Source organism: Acartia tonsa, chromosome 10, assembly GCF_053477335.1.
Source record: "Acartia tonsa isolate MP-2025a chromosome 10, ASM5347733v1, whole genome shotgun sequence".
Lineage (NCBI taxonomy): Eukaryota > Metazoa > Arthropoda > Copepoda > Calanoida > Acartiidae > Acartia > Acartia tonsa.
In genome coordinates, this window is record NC_137269.1 from 9,402,171 (window position 1) to 9,424,510 (window position 22,340).

General features: G+C 33.3%; 2 protein-coding genes across 2 annotated transcripts in view; one reads left to right on the forward strand and one right to left on the reverse strand.

The window, feature by feature from the left end:
* Positions 1-10,318, forward strand: part of LOC145329337 (proteasome adapter and scaffold protein ECM29) — a 44,536-nt gene extending 34,218 nt beyond the window's left edge. The window contains exons 36-43 of the mRNA XM_080173397.1: positions 291-479; positions 1,791-1,966; positions 6,804-6,915; positions 7,135-7,239; positions 7,794-7,933; positions 8,788-9,339; positions 9,453-9,643; positions 9,837-10,318. Coding sequence (XP_080029523.1) covers positions 291-479; positions 1,791-1,966; positions 6,804-6,915; positions 7,135-7,239; positions 7,794-7,933; positions 8,788-8,914 — 849 coding nt within the window. The 3' untranslated portion in view covers positions 8,915-9,339; positions 9,453-9,643; positions 9,837-10,318. The remainder of the gene's footprint in view (positions 1-290; positions 480-1,790; positions 1,967-6,803; positions 6,916-7,134; positions 7,240-7,793; positions 7,934-8,787; positions 9,340-9,452; positions 9,644-9,836) is intronic.
* Positions 10,319-11,116: 798 nt separating this feature from the next.
* Positions 11,117-15,402, reverse strand: LOC145330514 (uncharacterized). The gene is made up of 4 exons (XM_080175143.1): positions 15,231-15,402; positions 13,885-13,948; positions 13,048-13,272; positions 11,117-12,392 (listed from the first exon to the last, which is right to left on the reverse strand). Exons 1-4 carry the CDS (start codon positions 15,390-15,392, stop codon positions 12,007-12,009), a joined length of 837 nt encoding a protein of 278 aa, XP_080031269.1. The 5' UTR covers positions 15,393-15,402; the 3' UTR covers positions 11,117-12,006.
* Positions 15,403-22,340: the final 6,938 nt, after the last annotated feature.

Here is a 22,340-nt window from a genome sequence, read left to right on the forward strand (position 1 = left end):
CTAGGGAGCTGCCATATCCTTTTAATAAAGTAACAGGATGTGTGCTTTTCTGTGTGTCTGTCTGTCTGTACCAAAGGATCTTGCTAACTGCTGAACCGATCGGATTCTCCTTAACAGGGTAGCTTCTCATAGGTCCCGGGAAGGTTTGGGGAGGGTACCACCACTCTCCCAAGTAGAGACTTCACGCAAAATAGAAATGTTACATATTCTTTTAAAAAAACATTTAAATTGCAACTAGAGGCCTCTAGGAGCGTAGCCGCTAGTAATAATTAAAGTATTTGTGTACTGTCCAGGATCTAGTTGTTTATGGCGGAGATGGTGTAGTTGCTAATCTGGAGGACAAGAGTGGTGATGCCAGTATTGATTCTATGCTGGAGGTTCTCTTCAGAGAGTGTAAGAAGGAGAAGATTGAATATAAAGTTGTTGCTTTGGTTACTACTGCTACTATTATCAATCATATCAATAGAGATCTGTTTAAGGTAAAATATTATTAAATTTCATAAACTATATTTCTTAATCAAAATAGATTTTTGTTACTTTTTATGCTTTAAGTAATAATAAACAAGAATATGCTATACGTGAGTAATGGCCTCGAAACCGATTTACATCCGCTGTATTAGAATCGGTTCTCATCCATACTGAAAAGTTATTTATAGCATCGTATTACTGAGAAATTTCCATAAATATAATAAAACTGGTTTTAATAAAAAGAGGGGGGGCGGATGTGCCACTTTTTGAAACCCAAAGTAAAACGCACATGATCTCAGCCCATAAAAGAGTTACAGCTCTAATATTCGGCACAGCATTTGCTTTTGTGGAGAACAACATGGAACTGTGAAGAAACGGTGGCGGAACCGCCGCTCCCGCCGAAAACCACCGTTTCCCACCGAAATTTATTTTTGCCTTTTTTTCGCCAAATTAGACAGTTCACAATCAACTGAGTCAAACATTATTTTCTCATAAAAATTTCCCTTATATTTTCACGTGACACTTGTAATATTTCAAAAAGGTCAATTTGAAGAAAAAAAATTGCAAGTGTAAAATCTTACAAGTGTCAAGTGAAAATATAAGGGAAATTTGTATGAATAAAAAGTTTTATCTCAGATGATTGACAATTGTATATTATGGCGAAAAAAGGCAAAATATATTCGGCGGAAAACGGCGGTTTTTGGCGAGAGCGGCGGTTCCGCCGCCGTTTCTTCACATTTCCATATTGTTCTCCACTAAAGCAACTGCTGTGCTGAATTTTAGAGCTGTAACTCTTTTATGGGCTGAGATCATGCGCATTTTACTTTTGGTTTCAAAAAGTGGCACATCCGCCTCCCCCCTTTATATTAATACCTGCTGAAACTGTATGTAATACGATGCAATGAAAAACTATTCCAAAAAAAAACAGGGCTCGACAGATTTTTGTTTACAGTTTGACAGGGATATTCTGCATAGATTCATTTTTTTCCCTGCTAAAAAATATTTCATTACCCGGCCCCCCCCCCCCTAGTTATTTTTTTTGTCAAAAGAGGTAGAAAAATTTTAAAAATTAAGTAAAAAAAAAGTAGCACTCTCTTCTCCTAAATGCATTCGTTAATTAAAGTTTTCTTCTTAATTTGATTAAATGCATAACGAATATGGCTCAATTTACTCATTATTTTTTAATTTTTTTTCCTCCCACATATTTTTCCTTTTTATTCGCCTCCCATATATTTTTCATTTTTATCCCCCAACCTTAGCAGTGGATCCTATGCAGTATATATACCTATCCTTGCAGTTTGATCTAATATGTTTTTTTCTAGGAGCTTTACACTATTGTATCACCCTACCTTGAAAAATCCACTGATGCAGATGCCGAAGATAAAGATGATGCTGAGAGCTCTCTGGAGCTGAAGGAAGCCATTATCACCAGCCTAGGACTGGCCTGGCCAGAGGCTATGGACACACAGAAGAAATACATTATTGAAATGTTGGATAGGTTAGTTTTATTTGTTTTTTAACAAGATTTGTGATCTCCATATCCTTATAATAAAGTAACAGGATGTTTGTGTGTCTGTGTGTTTGTGTGTTTGTATGTTTGTACCGAAGGATCTCGCTAACCGCTGAACCGATCGGGTTCTCCTTAACAGGGTAGATTCTCATATGTCCCGGGAAGGTTTATAACTATTTTGGGGGAGGGTACCACCACCCTCTCTAGAGAAATTAATTTTTTTAAAAAATTTCTTAATTTTAGAAAGAGAGTTCAACGAAAAACAAACGTCAAACGTAAATTATTAAATTCGACTCTCTCCTCCTCAAGTGCCCCTAGAAGAGGCCTCTAGGGGCGTAGCCGCTAGTCCTTATAATAAAGTAACAGGATATCTGTTTGTCTGTCTGTTTGTTTGTGTGTACCGAAGGATCTCGCTAACCACTGAACCGATCGGGCTCTTCTTAACAGGGTATCTTCTCTTAGGTCCCGGAAAGGTTTATAACTATTTTGAGGGAGGGTACCATCACCCTCCTCAGAGAAATCGCCCCTAAACCCCCCCCCCCTCCCACTTTTTCTTTTAAAATCTAAAATAATAAATTGGGTTATCAAATTCGACTCTCCCCTCCTCGTAGCCGTTAGTCTCCATATATAGTGCCCAGTATCATTAAAGCTTTTAAAACAAATAATTGCACTTAATCAAAATTAATATTTATGGATAAATTATAGATAGTCTACTGACAGTATGCATGTCACAAAGGCTCTAGCTTCTTATAAAAGCGGGAAGTTTGTAAATATTTTACTCAACACACTAAATCATTACAATTTTCATGAGAAATACGCATTTTATAAGGCATATAAAACGCTCTAATTTTCGTTCTATTTAACGTAATTTTGTAATTTTTTTTGCTGGTTATTTCATTTTACATATACTTTTATCATTTTATCAAAAAAAAATTTATCTTTTTTCATCATTTTTTGGAGAAATTAATGCTTAAACTAAGGGTATCTTTAAACGCAAAATTGACGCACTTAGAATAAAAAATGCGTATTGAGTACAAAGGGGGGATAATTTCAAGTCATGCATGTTCCAAAGATATCTTTTTTTCCATAAAATTTTAATGTTTAGTCCACCGGAGATTACCCTGAAAATCATATATCAATTTAGGAAGATAATTTTTGTAGAATAGTTACTGAATTTACAACTTTATGTACACTAAAAGTATAGTTAAGATCAAAGGCGTGCAACAGGTTGGTGTAGGGGTTGTTTACACCACCCTTGTAAAATTAAGGGGGATGGATACACCTCCCTAGGTGTCCACCCATGTCCACCCTCTTGACAAGAGCCTACACCCTCAGATACACCCCTCTATAAATTCCAAGGGGGTGTAAAGGAAATAAATTTACACCCCTTAAAATAAAGAGTGGGGGGGGGGGGGAGGTGTTTAAGGCGGGTGTATAAAATTAAGCCACTGATTAAGATAATTCTATGCTATCTATTTTTAGATAAATTAATCATTAATTTCCAGACTTAACTAAAAAAAATCTTGCAATATTCTGTACAACTGTACTGTACAAATTTTAATCAGTAAATAAAAGTGATTGACACAAGAAGGAGCTCTCATACATATGTAATTAAACCACAGTTAATACCTCTAAAGATCTTGATTGATATATATTTATAACTTTTAATATTGTTTGCAATAGTGATTAAAGTTAATGTTGGGGAGGGAGATATTTCCCAATCCTCTTTTTAAAGTTTGTAAAAATGTATTACTTATGTAATGAAGTTTTGGTGACATACTTAAATAAACTATCCTTGATTTTGGTTAAAGGGAGCTCTTAAAAGTTGTAAGTGTCAAAAAATTTAGGTGGTTATAAATTAATGGAATATAACCTGATATTATTATCATTTATGTACAAAAAGATTATAAAGTGTGTTACTTTATTTTATGTTTTATTATTATTTGGCCACAACTTGGTCAAAAATGCTCACAAATCAGACCTTTTTCGACCAAAGATACTCAAAAGGTTCCTTTACAAGCCCAATTAATCAGTTTTACGATATCTTTATATTTCAAGAAAAAATTTATGAAAATACTAAAAAACAGCAAATTTGGGTGTTACCTTTTATATGCACAGATACCATAAAATCAACAGAAAAAATACTTATTTTTACTTTTCTGTCATTTTTAAAGTTTGATTCTGTTAAATTGGCTATTCTTAAAGGGATTTATGCATTGAAATATACTGAAACATAATATTGTGCAGAAATTAATGTATTTCAAAGAAAGAAAATTTTAAAAATAAGAAAATCGACCTCTATCACTTCAGAGGACAGCTGCCAACCTCCAGTTGACAGGATGTAGTTAAATACTTGTTAGCAATAATAATTAGCCCAAAAAGTAAAACAAAAAGTTTTTTAATATGGTAAAAAAATGATAATCTAAATCTTAATTTTGGGGATGAAGATCTGAAGGACGCTCCTACTGGTGGTGATGATGACCAAAATCGTATCCAAGTACATGAGCATTATGACAATTCATCTATTGAACTATGGTCCAATTTTTGTATTTGTAGCAGCCTCCAATTAAAAGTTGTAACAAGAAATATTACCATCTTTTAAAAACTACTATATTTACCTTATGAATTGGAGAATTTGAAAACCATAATTGTATGTTTTGGGATTTCTCTTGATTGGAGAATGCTACAAATACAAAAATCGGACCATAGTTTAAAAGATAAGTTGTCATAATGCTCATGTATTTGGATACCATCTGGGTCATCATCACCAACAGCAAGAGTGTCTTTAAGATCATCATCCCCAAAATTAAGATTTAGATTATCATTTTTTTCCCATATTAAAAAAATTTTGTTTTACATTATGGGCTAATTATTATTGCTAACAAGTATTTAACTACCTCCTGTCAACTGGAAGTTGGCAGCTGTCCTCTGAAGTGATAGAGGTCAAATTTCTTACTTTCCAAATTTTCTTTCTTTGAAATACATTAATTTCTGCCCAATATTATGTTTCAGTATAATCAATGCATAAATCCCTTCAAGAATAGCTAATTTAACAGAATTAAACTTTAAAAATGACAGAAAAGTAAAAATAATTTTTTTTTGTTGATTTTATGGTATCTGTGCATATAAAAGGTAACACCCAAATTTGCCTTTTTTTGGTATTTTCATCAATTTTCCTTGAAATATAAAGATATCTTAAAACTGATTGATTGGGCTTGTTAGGGAACCATTTGAGCATCTTTGGTCAAAAAAGGTCTGATTTGTGAGCATTTTTGACCAAGCTGTGGCCAAATAATAATAAAACATAAAAAAAGGTAACACACTTTAGATACAGTATTACACTTTTTTTCATAAGTAAATTGAATAATTTTTTTTATTTTTTATTGCAACACAAGGTTATTTGTTTATCTTCTGGTACAAGATTCAACATTATTATTAGTTAAATCTAATTTTCTATTGAAACAAGCATTCAACCATTTTTACAGTATTATCGATTTTAATATGAATTATTAAATATGTATTATTAACCCTTAACAGTCTATTTATCTAACAACTGCAAAATGTCCTTAACCTTAAATATCTCAAGGGGACTTGCACAAAAAATTTTAGCTTACTAGCTCTAATAGGAACTGAGATAATAGGGGGGGACGCCCCCCCCCCCCCCGACTGATTAAGGTGCGGTAAGGGGCCCGACCGTAAGGGGTTAATTAAGTGAATCAGTCTGTTAGACCAATGGTAGAAACTCAGCAGATAGACGAGACAGACAGACAGGCAAGAAGAATGATCAAATTACAGTTTGACCATAATAGACAATTCATTAAATAAAGTCCAATAGAGAACCTGTGAATGATCAGACAGATGGAGGGATAGACAGACAGACGGACAGACAGACAGTTTTTGAGGCATTAACAAATTAGAATTAGGCTATGCTAGATGATTCATTGAAATCCGAAAAAGAGGCAGTTAGACAGATAGACTGTGGAGTGACAGACAGACAAAAAAACAGACAGACAGAGGGACAGACAGACTGACAGACAAAGGGGTATTGCCTAAAAACAGTTTGGCTGCTATATGAATCATTAAAACCCACCATAAAAAGAAATTTACATTAGTTTCATTATTTCGATACTCAACGCCCCCCCCCTCCCCAACTCAAAGGGGTTTATTATTTCTTAAAACCAATAAGTGACTTCTCAGCATAATAAAATTGAATATACTTTTTATTTCATCAATTTATCTTAAATAGAACGAAAGTTATAATCATTTTATTGTCTACAAGAAAAATGCTTTGAGTAAAAATCAACCTAATTGTCAGTAAAAACGTCATATTTATGCATATTTACACAGTAAATAAATTTTAAAATTGTATTCTATTGTAATGAATAACTTAAGGGGGTTGTATGAATTATCAAAAACCTAAAAAAACCCTAATTTGGTTAAATTAGTCCACGTAAAGATTGATTTAGTACAGTACGTATGAATAAGTTGTCAATTTCCTGCCAGAGTCCTTGTGATGTAATATAAACGGGTATAAAGGTTTTTTTAACACAAAGAATCCCATATGAATATTTGCACTTGACACTAGTGATTTTTTTAGTTAGTGTCAAGTTAAAATATAAAAAAATTGTCTGGTGTTTGGCAAAAGCGTTGGCTCCTCCGGCGTTTCTCCACAGTTCTACATTGTACCTCATTAAAGCTACTGCCATGCCAAATTTCATTGCTGTAACCTTTTTTCGGTTGAGTTAATTTTTTTCTTTTTGGTTTCAAGAAGAGTCACATCCTCCCTTCCCTTTATTCTATCTCATATTTTTTTTATTTGTATTAGAATGGAAGACATAGTAGGAGCAACCACCAGGAAGAATCAAGAATGTGTTGCCGTGGCTCTTGGTAGAATCATGCAGAAATGGAAAGAGCCAGCTGATATAAAAACTAATCAGGTAAATGCTTTTCCTTGATTTCAGTATTCTGAAATGTGACTTTACACTTGGTTAAATATATTTTATTCACTAAGTTAAGTTTATGTATGCTTTGAAATTAATTGAAATAATTAAAATATTTACTTTTTAGTTTAGAAAAAAATGTATTTTTCTTGATCAAAAAAGTTACAATGTAATATAAATGTTTTAATGCATAGATTACAAGATAGATTATTTTAGGCTAGTCTGGAGCTTTGTGAAGGAGTGTATACCAGAACAGCTCGTATCCTATCCACCCTGCTCTTGGTTCCTAAATTTGTTGATTTAAGAACTAAAACATTGAAGGTAATAATTTCAGAGAGAGAGGGGACAATGGATTGTTATTACACTTGTCCCCAAAGTTTTATAATAAAGTTTTTTTTATTCGTTGGCTTAAAAACTTCAGTGAATTTTGATTGATTTGTTTGTTAAGTTGAGTGTTCAAACGTTTCAACAACTAATCTTACGCTACAGACGGGGTAATTTTGTTTATCATCATTGGGGATGTGCATTAATTTATTGGCCATTGTCTTATCCATTTAGATCCCTGTAATAATTTGTAATTATAGCATATTCATGAATATTAATTCTTAAAAGCGCGGCTACACTATTTTTTACTTTGTGGAATTGATCAATCCTGTAGGTAGAGAAGACAGCTTTATAAATTTTATAATACCGTTTATTTATTCGTTGGCTTACAAACTTTGGGGACTTTAGTTAATTTTGATTGGTTAGTTTGTTAAGTTGTGTGTCCAAACGTTTTAACCAAAAATTTTAATATACAGTTGGGGTAATTTTGTAGAACATCATTGGGATTTATAAAAATTTATCGGTCATTAACTTATCCCTGACTTGTTTAGGTGTTAGGAACCGTAATCAAGCTTCTGGTGGACTCAAGCCACGCTTCCCTGGTCTACCACTTCAGAGATGAGATAAGCAAGTCCTTGGATGGAGTCATCAAAGATTTGGCCTCGGACCCTGCCATTAAAACCACGGCCAGGTACTATAATTAAGAAGCCTCTAGGGGCACTTATTGTGAAGGGAGGAGGAAATCGACGTTTTAAAAAGAAAAAGTACAAAATATATGGGAGGGGGTGGGGGGTATTTTTTATTGTGAGTTTGGATATACCATCCCTCAAAATAGTTAAAACCTTCCCTGCACCTATAAGAAGCTTTACTGTAAAAGAAAACTTTATCGGGTCAGTGGTTAGTTAAATCCTTCACTACAGACAAAAAAGCTTACTACTTTATTTACTTAAAAGGAAGATTGTTTAAATAAGGAGAAAAAATAAATACAGGTCCAAATTGAACTTTAATAGGGTCTCCATTATTTATGTGTTTTTTAATAGTGTGGAGGTGGAAATACAATTCAATTGTAAAGGCTCCCAGAATGGTAAATTCATACTGCTGGGGGGCGGGGTTTAACTTAACTTTTTTTTGTATATTAGTTATTGGTTGTGGGGGTAGAATCGACGTTATACCCATCCACCCAAGAGGTCCTTGCCTTCTTCCTAAATATTAAGCACAATTGGAACAGAAATACATTCATCTAGTTATATAAAAGAAGACTAAGGTTTTTTTTGTCTAAAGCTTATGATTTTATTAAAGTTGTCTTTTATAAGGAAGCTTAACATAGGTCCTGTGATGGTTTTAGGCTATTTTGATTGTAGATTTTATCCTTGGGATGGTTTTAGGCTTTTTTTCCTGTCCCCTACACATTCTACATGTTGAATACAGAGCACCCTATATGCAAGAGGCAAAGCCACTAGTAATGAATATTATAGTTATTACCTACACTTTTAAAAATGTGGACACCCTTCATGATGATATGAGTATTAAAATTCAAAATTGTAGGGATCTGAAGGCCGCACTGAATGCTATACAGCCCCAGGGAGGAGGGGAAGAGGAAGGAGATAGCGAGGATAGGAAAAGAAAGAGAGAGGATGAGAAAGAAGGCGAAGTAATAAATGGCAAAGAATAACTTTAAAAAAAGCGCTGACAAAAAACGGCTAAAAAATGAAACATTTCCTTTAAAAACGTCAGTTTTTAAATTACTTTTTTCTAATATACCAGTATAAAATTTGATATACAAGCTTATTTTGTTTCATCTACCAATCAAACTAGCAATTTGGAAAACCGATATTTTAAGCTTTTTCGATTTTTCAAATAAAATCTATGAAAATTATTACCCAAAGATGACTTAAAGTAACAATTTTTAAATAAATTAAAACGCACTGCAATTATAAGGCTAAAACACGCTTTTGATTAACAATTAAATGCTTAGGAATTTTGTATTTTTTTGTGTGTTGAAAATTGGTATCAAAATTAACTGGAATTATTTTCATTAAAACGTTGAATCTAACTTTGTTAAAAATGATAATTATGATTTTTTTTTTGTTTATTAGGGTTGGGCCGGATATCGGATTTTGAAACTATTCGGATACCGGATATCCGGCTGATTTATACTGCCGGATATCCGGCGTTTGCCAGATGTCCGGCCCAACCCTACTTAAAAAAAGGTTATTTTCGTTAATATTAACAATCCATGTATAAAATTGGTAAGAACAGTTGATGTCATACTGACACTGTTATAGTTGAAATGGTTAAAATGTCAATTTTGAAAAAATAATGAAAATAATTTTCAACCCCTCAACTTTTCTTTGTGTATATTAATAACATATCTTCTGTGGTTCATGGTAAAATATTGCGGGTAACGAACCTTAAATTTTAAAGGCTGCTACCGTATGAACGTTTAGGCAATGTTAGTGTACGTATTGTTATTTAACGCATGTTTTCTTTAGCCAAACTGACTTTTGACTTTTTAAGCGCGAACACCATTTTATATATGTTCAACTCTCTATTACGAAAGGAGCGTTTCTAGCAACATTTACCACAAACTGCAGTTGATCCTTAAAAACTAATTCCTATGTAAATTTGCAACAAAAAAACATAAACTCATTGTGATCGAATCTTGTCAATTTATAAGGATTTGATATTTATATATAATTATTATTCAATTAACTGATGATTGTTTTGTACACTTTTATAATTAGTAGGGTTGGGCCGGATACTTTTTGCCGGATATCCGGCTGATTTATAATGCCGGATATCCGGTACCCGGTCTGATATCTGGCCAAAGCCGGATATTTTGAAAATTACCTGATATCCGGATAGTTTAATATCCGGTATCCGGCCGGATATTGAAAATAGCTGGATATCCGACCAAACTAGATATCCGGCCCAACCCTAATAATTAGTTTTATTGCTGCTTATGCTATCTAGTTATTAAAATTATTATTTTATTATTATTTATTAACATTTGCTTATTATTATTATGAATTTATTATTGTAATATAAAGTTCTTGTAATAAATAATTGAAAATTTCTCAAAGAATTTTTATAGTAACAAAGCTTAACTATGGTTCACTTTTTTCTATTTGTCAGTCCGTCTCAAATATCTCGGCTGCTTTTTTATATAGATTGAGGAAATGTTTCCACTAAAAAAAACGGATACGCACGTGGCTGCAATTTTTCTTAAATTATTTAAATTTTTTTGTTAGAAGAAATAGTAAAACATTAATATTTTTACAAGCAATAGAAACTTTTAGCGGTTTTTTTTCATTGTAAATCTAGTTTTTCTTTTTATTCAAAAACATTGGAAGGAAAAAATCTTCGATTGAAAAAAAATTAGATTTAAAACTAGGCACTGGTCGCTGAATGTGTTTTTCAGATTTGGGAAAAATTTCTTCAGGGAATTATCAAGTTGGACGCATTTGCATGCATTAAAGATTTGCTACGTTTGAAACGTCATGTCCTATTGTTGTAAAACTCATTATTTGTTAATCCTATTATATAAAGTAGTAAGCTTTTCTTTGTCTGTAGCGAAGGATCTCGCTAACCGCTGAACCGATAAGATTCTCCTTTAATAGGGAATCTTCTTATAGGTCCTGCGATGGTTTAAGACTATTTAGTTTTTATAAATAAGTCTGATGATAATTTTAGTATAATTTTTGCCCTTTCATATCTCTTCGATTATGTAACCACTAGATACTATGGGCGCAGTCGCTATTGTTAAATTAAACCAACAGATGAAATTAATAAAATAACTGCAATACTAAAATGAATCCAAATATGATATGTAAATTTCTTTATTAAATATTAACTATAATCTAGCATAGAGATATGTTATATAAGATATGTACATGCAAATTAATCACAATATTTTATTTAAATTTAACAACCAAGGAAAATTTATTTCTCGTATTTATTCGAATCCGGTGGATAGGAACCGGTTCTCATCCATACGAAAAAACTATGTCTATAATCGTATTATATCCAGCTTTCTACGAATATAGAAATGTACAATCATAAGATTAAAACCAGTTTTTTTAGCCCGTGCCTTCGGCATCTCGGGGCTAAAAAAAACTAGTTTGTATATTCTATATCCGCGGAAAGCCGTTTATAATACGATGAAAGAAATAACTATTAATCGATTTGTTACCTTCATTATTTATGTGAATTTAAATAGGTTTAATTTTTCATATTAAAGGAGGTGTTAACTCCCCCCACCCCTCCCCAAATTACATGGTTTCACGATTCCCTGGTGAATAGCTGTGCACGCCACTGATTAAATACCAAATTTTCCCGTCTACTTTCTGAATTACCAGTTGTTTGAGTCGTCGTATTTTTAAAATTGCTTTTTATAGGTTATTTTAGGATAGGTTAGGTTATATTGGGTTAGGTGATTGCCCCACAAGGTTAGGCAATTGGCCCCGCAGGGGCTAGAAATAGGAGAAAAGCTACCGTAAAAAACGATGAATCGCCCCTTAAGGTGCGTTGCCACGAAAGGGGCTATACCCGAAAATTTTGATCATTTTTGAATTCATGAAAAGGTTTTCGGTGATAATCTACATTTTAAAATTAATTTTTCTTTTGAATCTTTGTCTACTTAATTTTACTTTTTTCACAATGTTTTCTACTGTTTTTATTTTAAACAAAGATAAAATTAAAGTCACTGCTTAATTGCCAGAAATAAAATGGCATATAAAATAACATCTAACAACAATTAAAGAGCTAAAGTCCATCAGAGCACTGACTCATACCCATGAATGAGCTCCTAGCCGGCACAATGCCCAAATTTTCCCAATTGATCCAGCTCAGCCGGGCGGTCAGATCACTCGTGTTCCAGTGTAGACTGCCCGGCGTTCTAATATCACCGCGCAGACTTCGCTCAATATAATCCACCGGCTCTAGATCACTGTGCAGTATTTCGCGCAGTAAGGATATGTACGCGATGGCAAGTCGCAGGGTGTCGATTTTGGACAGGCGCTTCTCGTACGGAAATGTGGGCACGTGCCGACGCAGCTCTTCGAATGCGGAGTTGATGCTTGTGCAGTTTCCGACACGTTTGATTGGACTCCCGGGACCACCACCACTGGGCATTATACTAGATGTTTCACCTAAAAGAATAACAATAAATAATGGATAAATTGTTGTATGGATCTTTCACAGGATTATTATGTACTCTAATAAAGTGAGAGTTGTAGCTAGCTATAAAAACGAAACTCCCATATACCTCTTACTGGATGAACGAAATGACCAGTTAGTGATGGCCATATTAGCGACCCAGATTGACGTAAATTTTTCCTATGTCGTAATATCCACGTATATTATTTATCCATTTAACAAATTATTAAGTTCTTACTCTAATTCATAAAAGAAGGTATTAGTTTATAGAATTTAAATACACCTATAGGTATATTCTAAACTTATCTTAAACCAAAAAATCATACTTTTAATGAATAACTTAGCCTATTTTTTTTTGGTTGATATAAAGTCAGTTTGATATTTACAGAAGAAATTGATACTTGAAATGCGCACAAAAATGCTAAAAAATACTTTAAATGTAAAAGGTTTAAACAGAATATTAAATCTAACAAAGAGCAAAGTGTCTTAAAAATCAGCTATAAAAATGAGGGAGATGAGAGGAGAAGTGGGAAAGAAAACCTATAAAAAGAGATGGATAATACCTCATTTTTATGACGTCACATAGCTGTTTTGTAACACTTTGGTCTTTGTCATTTTAGATATCTTTTTGATTTAAACTAATATTACCTGTATTAGCGCTGCTGGTACTAGGACAGGCTCGTACTTGTTGTTGGCACTGAGCGGTCAGCACGCCAGGTCCTGCTCCCCCCAGTCCCAACACGGGCAGGCGGGGGGCATGGTAGTACTCTCCCTCCTCCCCCTCGGGGTCCTCCATAGAGGGGAGGGTGTAGCTGGGGGTGGGGTGGTGGGAGTGAGGGTGTGTGTGGGAGTGCAGCAGGGTGGAGTGGTAAACTGAAGATAAAATACATTTTTATAAAAAAAAATCTCGGAAATTATGATCGATGGAATACAAAGTGTCTTAAAAACTCAGCCATGTGACGTCATAGAAATGTTGGATGAGAGGAGAAGTGGGAAAAAAACCCTAAAACAGAGATAGATAATCCATCATTTTTATGACGTCACATGGTTCACTTTTTTAGACACTTTATAAAGCTTCTGTTGGTAAATTAAAACAACTTAAAACTTTAAAATCCATAGATTTTACACCATAAGAAAAGAAAAAGATGATATAAAATAAATATGACTAAAGCTTTTACAAAATTACATTTAGTCAACCATTGCAATTATTTGAGGCAGCAAAAATTGGCACCAAAAAAATGACGTCATACGATAAAATAACCAATGAGAAGAGAGTATAAAATTAAACATTGGTCAATTACAGTGTATACTGGCCTCTAATTGGTCAACTTTATTGTATGACGTAATTTTTTTGTTTCACTTTACGCTGTCTCCAATTCTTTAACGTCACAGAGTTTCAAGTATGATAAGGGAGATTTATTCGAATGTTTTGACACAAGTAAATAAATGTATAGAATTGCTCTATTAATCTGAAACTTAACTGACCTGAATTATGAGAAGAAGTTAGATGGTGGTGATTGTGGTTCTGATTGTGCAAACTTTCTCCATCCTAAAATTAAAACCAGTTTTTTTAGCCCGTTTTAACATAAAAATAGTTGTTTAATACTTTTTAAAAGCGCAGCTTTTCTATAATTAGGGCAGGTCCGTACGTCACTACGTCCGTCCGCCCGTCCGTAACGGATAGATTTTTTCGTTAATTAAGGCATGTTTGTATTTTGCCATCGGCTTCAAATTTTGTATGATGATTCCTGTAGTTGTTAGGTACGATTTAGAAAGCGTCCATACGTCCTAAACGAAAATCTAAACGTTAATTTAAGCATTGTTAGGACAATAAGGTACTATGTTATAAGCAAAGCATCTCTATAATCAAGTCTTAAAAATATTTTCCCAAATATTCTCCTGTCTTCTACAACAATTTTACAATTTTGTTTAGACATGTAAATTTATTTATAATTTAACTCTGATACTCTACAAGTGTTAACGTTCGTTTGTTATACCGTCTGATATTTGTAAGATGTAAATGGGTGTCAACAGTCAACACCCCCCTAAGAGAAAAATTAAAGAGGCCTTCCTTGCGACTAGATGTCCCCCTAGAGGCTTTTATCAAACTGCATAAGATTATTGTCATTGGTTGACGAAGCCCAACCTGCCCTACTTTTAATTCCTGTGACGTCATAAAAATGAGGGAGATTAGAGGAGAAGTGGGAAAGAAAACCCCTGATAAAGAGATGGATAATCCCTCATTTTATGACGTTACAAGGCTGATTTTTTTAAGACACTTTGTAAAGTTACGTTTTCTATAAACAAGGATTTGTTATTTAAAGCATAGGATTCTACCTTCATTTTAGGGAGGAGACATTGAACTATAAATTTCACAGGTACCCAAAGTTTTATAATCACGTTATCTTATTCTTAGTCTAAAAAAACTTTTGGTACTTTTATTGAATTTTGATTGGTAGGCTTAAAACTTATAGGGTCAAAATCTTTCAAATATTAATTTCAAACAGAAGGGGTAATTTTGTTTATCATCACAGTGGATGTATATAAATTTTTCGTTTATTGTGTCTTATCCACAGAGATTGCTGCTATTAACATATCACAATATTTATTCAACTCGATGCTGTGAGTATTGGTGCAAAAAATATGACGTAACAAAAAAAATTTGCCATTGAGAGGCCGTTATTGACCAATGGTAAAATTTATAGTGGCCTCTCATTGGCTAATTTTTTTTGTTACGTCATATTTTTGCACCAATACTCACAGCATCATTGAACTCAACTAGTTCATCTTATTAAGCTTTTGAAGATCCTTAATTGAAAATATAAACTCACCTTAATGTTGTTATTATGATAGTTGGACAGATAGTACTGTGAATGGGGATTAACCACCCCCCAGGGGGACACAGCTGGTTGCGGGGGGCTACGACCACCATCACCACCCCCCGGCTGGACAGAAGAAAGACCTGAATTATGAGTAGCTGCTGGGGACGACATATCAACCCAACTCTTGTCTATTCACTGTGATCAAAATTTTCTGTAAGTGACATCTAAATTCCCCTGGCCCTTGTCTTGAAAAATCTTCCAAATCCGGCCTCAACCAATGACAGTATTGCCGCCGCAACTTGGCCAATAAGAGCATTCAGCCTCTGGAACTTAGCCAATCACAGCGCACAGCCTCTAATTGGCGGCAACTTTAAACCAATAGGAAGACGAGGGCCAGCATAAAGGGAGGTTGAGCTGTGGGTAATGAGCTATCAAAACCAGATATTCTTAGAACTTTATTTTCCTGCCAAAATTGAAAATATGGAAATAATATTTTTCAATATATTGCAAAACTGCAAGTTTAACTTTAAAAAAAAATGCTTTTAATATAAAAATCGTAATGTTTTAATTAAAATATTTAAAAAGTACTCTTTTACAAACGTATAGAATTTTGGGAAGGCTTAACTTAAAGACAAATGAATCATTTGATTGCACTACATTTCACTAGAATTATGCATATAAAATATACGTGGATATTATAAGAGGAAAAAAATTATCGTCTATTTAGGTTTCGAACATGCAACTCGTTTATTCGTTAGTTAGTTCATCCAGTAGGAGGGGAGAGATGAGGTAAAAAAAGGTGACAAGGGGAAATCGTTATTTTAGCCTGCTGTGTGTTTTTCTTTATTAGAAAACAAGAAAATCGGTTGTAAGATCCAAATATTAATATATCCATATACTTGAAGATACTTCTACATTGCTTTTCTTACAGGTCAACTTATTTAATGGGTGATTTGAGAAAGTCGCTCAAAAAATCTGCATGTGACGTCATAAAAATGATGGATTATCTATCACTTTTTTAGGAGTTTTTATAACGTCAGAACTTTTTTTGAGCGACTTTCTTCGCTAACATTTAATGATTTTAAATTTCACTCGCCTGACCTAGTATTCCTAATATTTCCTTCCCACCAGTTATATTTCCCCCTTTGTCGTCGGATATATCTGTGTGAAATTATGGCTTTTTATTTCCGTAAATTTGTCAGGGATACAAATATAAAAAAAAATGGCTGAAGAAATATTATTTTAAGGCTATAAGCCATAAGTCTTACCTGCTGGACTATCTATCATAAAATACACAACCAACAACCTCACAGCAAAATAGCTTAAAACCAACCCAAGACTAGTGATTCTGCTCTAAAAATTTTGAGGGTAAGGTAAGAAGAGGAAATAAAACATAAATTTACCAAAGAATGAATTATATTTTAGAAAAGATAAAACTATTTTATCGCATCGAATTATAGACAGCTCTCCGCGGTTATAATAATGAAAAATTATAAGATTAAAACAATTTTTGTTAACCCTGAGGGGTCGAAGGCCTAGGCTAACAAAACGGTTTTTATTTTTATTTTAATATTTGTGGAAAATTGTCTGTAATACAATGCTTTATATGATTTTTCAGTTTTGTTGAGAACGGGTTATAATCCAGCGGATATTAATCAGTTTCACTTTCAAAGCCATTATCTTTCATTTGCCTATCCCCGAGACCCTGAACTATCCCACAATCCATAACTTTTGAACAACAAGGCGGTGACAGATGTAATTGAGCGTTAAACCATTTATACACATATAGATTATTTCTTGGATATAGACAGATAGATTATTTCATACATGTATATATATATATATAAGCCCGTGCCTTCGGCAAATTTGGGCTAAAAAACTGGTTTAAATATTATAAATGTACATTTTATATCCGCAGAAACTGTTTATGATACGATGTGAGACATATTTATTCTTATTTTAGATTTGAATAGAAATGGCGTCACCCCCATTTTCAATTTTAATTTTAAAAAATCAATTGAAGAAAAAAAATTGGGAGGGTTTTTTCCCTGGGGCGATTTCTCTTGGGAGGGTGGTGGTACCCTCCCCTAAAATAGTATAAATCTTCTTAGGACCTATGATAGGCTACCCTGTAAAGGAAAACCTGACCGGTTCAGTGGTACAAACTTACAAACACGCAAACACACAGACAAAAAGACAGACAGACATGATAGAGGAATAAACTTCTGAAGATGACACAAAATATGATTTTTTTTCTATCTCGAAGTATTTGTACATACTTATGAAATATCAGGAATACGGGAAACACAATGAGCGAAAAAGTTCATTAATTCTTAAACACAGTAATAGTGTTTGACTGATTATGACGTAACAAAAAAAATTAGCCAATGAGAGGCCGTTTTTGACCAATGCAATGGTAAAATTTATAGTGGCCTCTCATTGGCTATTTTTTTTTGTTACGTCATAATCAGTCAGACACTATTACGGTGCTCCAATAAAAGGAATGTTGGGTAGGGGAAGTTGACCATTCACTCTCAATTTTAGTTTTAAAAAGTAAAAGTAAAGATTATGTTTTCTCGTATTCATTCGAATCCGTTGGATAGGAACCGGTTCTCATCCGTCAAAAAACCTATGTCTAGCATCGTATTATATCCAGCTTTCTACGAATATAAAAATGTACATTCTATATCCGCGGAAAGCTGTTTATAATACGATGCGAGAAATAACTATTCTTTGTTTTTTTAGGGGGGACGGGGGGGAGGGGGGATTTTCCCCTTGAGCTATTTTTCTTGCAATGGCGAATATACCCTTTCCCAAAATAGTTATAAACCTTCCCTAGACCTATAAAAGGGTTCTCTGTAAAGGAGAACCATATCTGTTCAGCAGTTAGCAAGATCTTTCGCTACAGACAAAAAAACATGCTACTTTATATATTAGAATTTGATGATAAACGGAATAGATTTAATGAAAATCTAAAGCAGATGAGTTAAAGCGAGTGTTTTAGAATAAAAGAGCAATATACTTTGTAAACTAGGAAGATATTATCAAAAGTATAAACGTTTTAACAGACGCATACCTTAAAACTAGAATAGAAATCATATAATCATATGTTTGACCTGGGCCTTTGGTCCCTTGGGGCCAACAAAACTTAATCCTTTTAATTTTACTAACCGCGGAAAGCTGTCTATAATACATGGCAATAAATAACTATTTTTTCTCCAGTCAATATCCCCCAAGTATCTGACATGAGAAAATACTCATAAAAGGGGAGGGGCAATTTTTGGGGAATATTGCAATGGGAACGGAGAAAGGGAAAAGGGGGGAATTGTCGGAGACTTTAAAAAAAGGGGGGGGGGGGAGATAAATAAGAATCCAACAAGGAATGTTATGTGCTAAAGTAGCAGAGATAACTAATTTGGTTCTTTCCCTCAAAAGTGCTTTTTGAGCCCCAAACTCCCTCCACATTATTTTGAAATAAATTGAAATTAAGGTGTAAAGGGGGGGGGGATAGTAGGTAGCTTTTTTCCTAAGGCGAGGTGTCACTTTGTTTTCTTGCATTTTCCTATGCTTAATTAAGCTTAACCCCTGCGGGGCTATCCAGTAGATAATATACCCTAACCTAATCTGACCTACAAATAAAGAAACAGATGATAAAACACCCCCCCCCCCCCCCACTACTTGTTTAAGTTCTTTGATGCCATTCGTTCTGAAGGACGTACATAATCCCAACTAATTATAGAGTAGCTGCGCTACAAAAAAAAATCCTGTGTGAGAAGTGGAAAAGTGGGCGGAGGTTGATATATCAATTAGTTCTGCTGTTTCTAATAGTGGTGAGTACCACGGAGGGAGGGGACAAAGTTTTATAATAATGTATTCTTAATCGTTGGCTTAACAACCGTGGGGACTTTATTGAATTTTGATCGTCTTAACGTCTCAACTATTATTTGTAATCTACAGAAGAGGTAATGTTGTGTATCATCATTTAGGATGTACATCAATTTATTGGCCACTGTCTTATCCCTTTAGATCCCAATGTTCGTACCAGGTGTTCCCTCAAACTAGAACGATAACATACATAAATTTAGCCAAAATCGTCATTTTTTGGTGCCTTTAATTTTTAAGAGTGTGTATGAATGAACGAAAAGTCAACTAACCAATAGTTTTTTACAGTTTTCTACATATAATAAAAGTTTTAGGATCTTGTAATTTTTACTCGAAGCTACTTTATAAGCTTTCTTGTGAGTAATATATGATTAAAAGCGAAGCAAAACGTTATCGACAAAAAGAAAAAAATAAATGTTGACATGTTGAGTCACTTCAAAAGAAAAAAAGAAAAACAGTCAATTTTCTAGCAATTTGGAGTACAAAAATTTTCTGTATAGTAAAAACGTTTTACATATTATGAATCTTATGGTTTTCTATATAATACATATTATACTGAGACGTATCTTCCCTAATTTTGAAAGCTTTTCGATAATAAGGTTCTGTACGTTCGTTCCTTACGAAACGGTTAGATTTTTCAAAAACTTAATACAGAATTGTCCCATTGATTTGAAACTTTAGACAAGGATTCCTGTAAAAACTCACAGTGCGTTCGAAGGTGCTTTGAATTTTGTGTCAAAACCTAAATTGGGACATAGTGCATTTTATTACCTTAGGTTAGGTAACTTCATTTCACTTTTCAATAAAATCTAAAATGCAGCGGTTTTTCAGAAAATTAAATTTGAAAATTTCAAGTTAAATTTTCATCCCCTAGGAGTTACCGCATAATCATGACAAGAAAAACAAAGATTATTTATTTAAAATTTTGAACAAGTTTGCTAAAAGTTTGAACAAGTCCTTCATAAAACCACTCCTGAAGTGAGTTGATTCATTGCCATTTCTATCAGTTGCTTTGCTAAGGTGACGCAAATTCAGCCTTAAATAAATCATATATAGAGAGGTTTTATGAAAGACTTCATAAAAGCAAAGTTGTTCAAAATTTTAAATGAATAATCTTTGCTTTTCTTGTCATGATTATGCGGCAACTGCTAGGGGATGAAAATTGAACTTGAAATTTTCAAATCTAATTTTCTCTAAAACGGCTGCATTTCAGATTCTATTGAAAAGTGAAATGAAGTTACCTAACCTAGGGTAATGAAATGCACTATGTCCAAATTTAGAAAGCGTAGCAACTCTATAATTTTTACATGCTGAATATTATTAAGCAAAAAAATTTTGTATGATATAATCATCCTTTTTATCTGATTTTTGATCAATGATTCCTATGACAACAAAGTACAATATTTTAGTCGAAGCATCTCCATCCCTCAACAGAATTATGTATTTTTGCAATTTTGCATCAAGTTCAGATACAATTTTGTTCTGATTATAGAGCTTCACTTTTATGGATGTTGTTATCTTTGTTATTTTTAACTATTTTGTATATGATAGTTTGAATTTCGGAAACTTCACATAAAGGAAGACATGAACTGTACTAGAAGCTTCCCTTAGTATTCTTTTTGCACTTTTTAATTAGTATGTCGTGACAATTTTCTCTGTGAATTGCTATATTCTGTTTTCAATAAAGACCGCGGGTTGAAGTTATGTAGTAGCTACGCTCATAATATTACGTAAAATGTCTTGGTAGTCAAAATGACAAATAATCTTTTTTTTGCCGTAACAAGACAAAGACGAACTGACACTATATGTAGAAAAGCTACTCATATAAGAGCTTTAAAATGTACTTAAAACAAAAATAATATCAAAATTGTATTTTAAAGTTGAAAAACTAGTAGAAATCATTTTAGTTGTATTTCATGTGTTTCATGTGTTGATTGTCTCTAGTTTGTGATTACATGTGATTTGTTTTTATCAAATGAATAAAAAATAACAAGGATGACAACATCCATAAAAGTGAAGCACTGAAACGGTAGGACAAACGGACGTTAACACTTGTATAGTTTCAGAACTGAATAATCCTAATATAAATGTATAAGAGTCAAAGCAAAATTGTGAGTAAACTTGTTAAAAAACTGCTTGATACAGGATAATGTTTATGGACATACTTACATTTTTAGGACTTGATTATAGAGTTGCTTCGTTTATTACATTATACTTTGTTGTCCCAGAAATCAAAAATCAGATCAATCGGATAATTAGATCACTTAAAAATTTGATGTTAAAAAAGTAAAAAAATCATCATGTTTAAAATGGACGTACGGACATTTTGGTAATGATTATAGAGTTGCTACGCTTTCTAAATCGTACCTAACTGCTAAAGGAATCACCATGCAAAATTTGAAATCGATAGGACAATTCTAACATGCCTAAATTAACGAAAAAAGCTATCCGTTACGGACGGACGGACGGACCGACCCTAATTATAGAAAAGCTTCGCTTTTAACAAGGATAATTACATCAATTGTAGCAAAGCCATTTAAAAGGTAAAAGATAGAGAAAGGAAGGGAATGGCGCAAGAAAGAAAGGAGGAGAGAATAGTTATTTCTCGTATCGTATTATAAACGGCTTTCCGCGGATATAGAATGTACAATTATAAGATTAAAACTAGTTTTTTTAGCCCCGTGGTGCCGAAAGCACCGGCTAAAAAAACTGGTTTTAATCTTATGATTGCACATTAGAATGAATACGAGAAATAAAAAAGACTTAACAAAGAGAGGGTAGTGTATTGTTATAGGAATAATTTTATTCTTTGTATAACTCTTCATTTAAGCTTTGTTTCATTATCTGTGTTTACTGCATTACATTATGGCAGTTAGAACAAAATAGATGAAAAAAGAGAGAGAAAAAAGAGAAAGTTGAAATTCTAAATAAACAAGGATGACAACATCCATAAAAGCGAAGCACTGAAACGGTGGGACAAACGGACATTAACGCTTATATAGTGTCAGAACTGAATAATCAGAATATACATAAATGTATAAGAATCGGAGCAAAATTGTAAGTAAATTTGTTAAAAAACTGATTGATACAGGATAATGTTTATGGACATAATTACATTTTTATGACTTGATTATAGAGTTGCTTTGCTTATAACATTATACTTTGTTGTCCCAGGAATCAACATACCAAAAATCAGATCAATCGGATGATTAAATCACATAAAAATTTGTTGTTAAA